General features: G+C 47.1%; 1 protein-coding gene across 1 annotated transcript; it reads right to left on the bottom strand.

Moving 5' to 3' along the window:
* Positions 1 to 1,196: 1,196 nt before the first annotated feature.
* Positions 1,197 to 3,947, bottom strand: FZD10 (frizzled class receptor 10). The gene has a single exon (XM_075039614.1). It carries the CDS (start codon positions 3,945 to 3,947, stop codon positions 2,187 to 2,189), a length of 1,761 nt encoding a protein of 586 aa, XP_074895715.1. The 3' UTR covers positions 1,197 to 2,186.
* Between the last annotated feature and the right edge of the window lie 970 nt (positions 3,948 to 4,917).

Raw genomic sequence — 4,917 nt, 5'->3', positions numbered from 1 at the left:
CTCTGACAGGATTAACTTCCAGGGCATCTAAAAGCCGCGTATCAAACAGTGGCACATAGGCACAAAGGAGGAAAAATATATTTCCTCTTCCCCCAAAAGAACAGGCTTATTATTGAAAGCTGCTTTGTATATGTGCATTTTAGACATAAAGGTGATTAATAATATCTGCAACATAATTTTTGTCATTCAAGTTCCCAGTTGTTGCTAGAAACATTTAAAAAGACTACAAGAAGACAAAAATTTATCTGTCACACTGCACAGAGAAATTGAAAAACCAGACCACTAAAAAAGATCCTTTTGTTATAAAGTTCCTAGCCACAAGATGAGTGTCACAGGGATCCTCACTCTACCAAGGTCCATAAAGACCTCTCTTCTTCCTGTTAGGAGATACCTGATAACGCGTTTTCTAGAACAGCCCGTGTGAGAAAGTGAGGTTATATTACTATCTCACCAGGTGATCACACAGCCCGTTAGTTAACTGCATGGAAAACTCCAGGTTAATACAAAATCATGCTTCACTAAAAACTTTTTTTTTCAAAATGTATTCATGATTTTAGCTTTATCAGATGCCTTTCCTAAAGTAGTATTCAAGCTCTGTATTTATATTTTCCCACTTCTCCCATTCTTCCCGAAGTCTTCTCCCAAATAATAGTAATACCTTCAGCAGTGTTAGGAGGGAAAAAAAATCCCTGAAGAGTAGAGACTGAATTGTATTCAAACTGTGCTGAAGTGAGCCAGCTATCTTTAACATGCTGAACATATCCTATGCAAATTTTAAAGGGGTGTTAACCAAGGATCATTGTTGTAATCTCAGTGCTTTGTAAACATGGTACTACTCTACATCACTGCAGCTTTTTTACATCACTAAAGCTTCTTCCCATTCAGTTTTCTCAGTTGCAGAGGCTCACAGAGAGAGACAACTTCAAAATCCATTCAATTCCAACTTGCAATTTCTTTTGAGTAAATTATTCTAGCTGCTTATACTTGCAGGCAAGTATAACAACAACTATCATATTCAAAGTGTGCTTTTATCAAATAATTGAGAAAACAAGTTTATTAACCACAAAGCACATCAGAGAAAGTTTAGAACACACAAAATTATCAAACTAAAGAACATATTTTATTTTTAATAAAATAGTGGAGCATGAAAAATAATTGTATATTACAAATATATACAGCACAAAACTGTGCACCCCCAGCACAGTAAAGAGCATCACTTTATACAAAGCTTCCCTTTGCAGAATCTAGTGCTTCTTGATCTATTCATAGTGAGAATTTGTTTAACAATAGAAAGAGTCAATAAGCCCTTTGGGTCTCTTTGAATTGATCCCCCCCCTTTTTTTTTGCACAAATCAGTCCAAACGTGTATAACATTGGCTTGATTTCCATTAAAAAGCCACAAAATGTAACACTAAAGGGTTTCTGAGGACTAGACCTCTTAGTTCTTTTGTTAAGAGATTTCTTTTGTTGTCTTTATGTACAGCAAAATACTTGTTTCTCTTTTCATGTCATGGTAAGAAAAAAAATGTATTGCACATTATTCTTATTCACAAAGTTTGTGTCTGGTGCAGGAAGTTTCTCTTTTAGTGAAAGAATATTGGTGAGCATTATAGATTGAACCTATTTTTAGGCACTCCAAACCCACTAGGCTGAGATGAGTTGTAAAGGATTTCTCTCTCTCTGTCTCTTTTTTATAAAAAGTTAGCACGGAAGTTGCTTCCACATATAGCATCCTTACTGAGGATAGGCCTCTTTGGGACCTTAGTTTCCCTAAAGAGACAATGCTCACTTGGGCCCTTTTAAAATCAAATTATTGCTCCATAAAACTTGACCATACCTTGTTACTCAGAAACCTGTAGGAAATCCAGCTCAGCTACATGAAAAAGTTAAATAGGGTGTTGGGTTTTGGCGTTTTTTTGAAAAATAAATCTGAGGCCTGGATGAAGTACTTAACTACAAATTAGTAACAGAAGAGACTGTTTTAATTCACAATATTTCTTTCACTGAAAACCTTTCCATAAGTACATTTACCTTCAGTTTTTCACCAGGTCCTGAATTCAGCGTGATACATTTTTTGCCTTGAGATACTAAACCGTTCTGACAAAAAAAATATTTTTAAATTTTTGACCGCTACTGTTGACATTTTTAAGTCTGTAAGGTGAGATATAGTCTTTTCTAAAACCTGGTCACACACAAGTGGGTGGCTGTAATGTCGATTCGTATTTTGCAAGGTGAGTTTTCTGTGGATGTTGAGGTTTTTTGTAGATTCCGCTACTTGTAATAACACTTGCAGGTTTTCTCCTGCTTCTCTTCTTCAGTCTTCGACTACAAACATTTTGCCAGGACTGAAGAGTCTTGGAAGTCCAGATCCACATACCACTAGTAATGCCCACAACTAATAACATAAAAATTTTGACCATAAAAATTTCTACTGCTGGAATAGAGTTATTCATCATGCAGTCTAAATTTTTAGTCTGATTGTTCATCTTGCATTTCTGTTGAGTTGCCACAATTTTCCAATAATCCATATTAAGTCTTTCATAAAAATAGCAAGCTATCACACAAGTTGCAGGCACTGTATACAAGACTGAGAAGACGCCAATCCTGACCATAAGTTTCTCCAACTTGTCAGTATTTTCTCCACCTGTTTTCATCACCCTCCTGATATGAAATAGGGCCACAAAACCAGAAAGAATAAAAGAAGTGCCAATGATTAGATAACAAGCCAAAGGAATGAGTACAAACCCCGTCAAGGCATTCACATCCATGCTTCCGACATAGCACAACCCTGTCAGCTCATCTCCAGCCACCCTTCTCATAACTAGGATCATTATGGTCTTCACAGCCGGAATGGCCCACGCTGCCAAATGGAAGTAGCTACTGTTTGCTTCAATTGCTTCATGCCCCCATTTTTTCCCAGCTGCTAGAAACCACGTTAAAGTCAAGATTACCCACCACAAGGAACTTGCCATACCAAAGTAATACAGAACCAGGAACACAATGGTGCAGCCAGTGCTCTCCAGTCCTTCCTGGATGACATAGAGTTGGCCACTGTCCCTATCGCAGGCAATACTTTCAGCACCCGAAAAGAGGCGAATAATGTACCCCACCGAGTAGACACAGTAGCACATGGAGAGGAAGATAATGGGCCGCTCGGGGTACTTGAAACGCTGAGGATCTATCAGAAAAGTGAGTACGGTAAAAGCACTGGAGAAGAAGCACAGAATGGACCAGATGGCAATCCAAATGACAGCAAATTGTTTGTCATCCTTGCTCCAGTACACGTCAACCCCTGGAGTGCAAAGTGGTGCGCAGGAAGCGCTCTTTTCCACATGGTGGAACTTGCCAGGATTTTCACAGGAGGTTCTGCTGAGGCTGTCCTTATGCTGCTGCAGATCGTGGCCACTGCTGGGCCGCTGTGGACGAAACATGGGTGGCAGCATACTGGACCCTCGAGGTGGCTCATCCGACCCGTTGTTGGGGGCTTCCATGCACAGGTAATTGGGGTCATTCTTGTTGGGCAGTTTGCTGCAGTCCAGAGAGTCTGGCCACTTAAAATTGAACTGCTCCATAATAGGAGAGCATTTCAGCCTCGCCTGCTCGCACATGACCCTGCAGGCTGGGATCGGCGTGGAAACCTGCTCCGTGCACATCGGGGCGTAGAGGGAGCAGAGGAAAAATTTCAGATGGCTGTGGCAACCGTACTCCACCAAGGGGGCAAACTCGTGCAGCTGAATGGCAGCTTCCCTTTGGTTTTCGTGTCCCATCAGGTTCGGCATCCTCGTCATGTTGTACCCTATATCCTTGCACATGGGGATTTCTATGGGCTGGCACCTCCCGTCGCCGGGGCGGTCAATGTCTATGGAGCTTATCCCCGCGCAGAAGCCGGTCAGGCAGCAGAGCAGCGGCAGCAGCCTCCGCACCAAGTTCCTCGGCGCTGGCCCCATCGCGGCGGCCGCGGCCGTCCAGCCACGCGTGCGGCCGGAGCGCGGCTCCCTCCCGCGGGCGCCCGGCGCCGGGGGCGTGCGGGGCGGGGAGCGGGTGGCCGGGGGAGGGCGGGGGGGGGGGGCGGGCGGGGGGGGGGGGCGGGCGGGAGTCACTTCAGCGGCCGCACGGCTCCTCCTGCCCGGGACCGCATCGCCCCCGACCTTCGCGAGGGAGCTGGGCGGCAGGGGCCGGCGGCGCGCCGGTCAGCATAGCCCGGGCCGCGGCCGCGGGCAGCGCCCGCCCCGCTCAGCGCCCGGCGCCGCTCCGCATCGGCCCCGCCGGCAGCGCCGGGGAAGCGGGCGACTTGGCGAGCGACCAGGCAAAGAGAACGCACCCCCAACGCACAGATGCGCCAAACTTACTGCGGGGAGCCCGGCAACTTTCTTTTCCCCGGGCTTCCACTTTTGCGCTGCGTGTTTTCCAGCACCCTTCCTCTTCCTCCTCCTCCTCCTCCTCCTCTGCCTCCTCCCCGCTGCTGCTTCCCCGAAACGCAGGCAGAGCGACGCCGGGCTAGTTTGGGTCTGGGCAGATCCGACGCCGGGCTAGTTTGGGTCCGGGCAGATCCGAGCGATCACCGCTTCAACTTGCACGTGTCCCGGGCGGCTTTTTGGTGCAGCGGGTTTCTCCCGGGATTTTCCTCTCCTTACAACGGGTCCCAGCTCCGTACTTTCTTGCCGAGAGGTGGGGATTGGTTTATCCGAGTGCAGAATAAAGGAGGAGGAGGAGGAAATATCTAAGCCATTGAAGAGGGGGGCCTGAAAATCCCCCCCCCCCCCGCCCCGTCTCGCCGCCCTCTGGTCTGGGTTTGCAATAGGTCGGCTCTCCGGCGCTTTGCAGAGCAGGGCTGGCTCGTGGGGGTGCGGTGTCTGTGTGCCTGCTCCGCTCCGCTCCTCCCGCATTAGCAGGAACTCCTGGGGCTGGAGCAGCTGG

This window comes from Buteo buteo, chromosome 11, assembly GCF_964188355.1.
Source record: "Buteo buteo chromosome 11, bButBut1.hap1.1, whole genome shotgun sequence".
Taxonomy (NCBI): domain Eukaryota; kingdom Metazoa; phylum Chordata; class Aves; order Accipitriformes; family Accipitridae; genus Buteo; species Buteo buteo.
The sequence above is the reverse complement of the archived record's forward strand: the minus strand, read 5'-3'. Positions and strand labels throughout refer to the sequence as shown.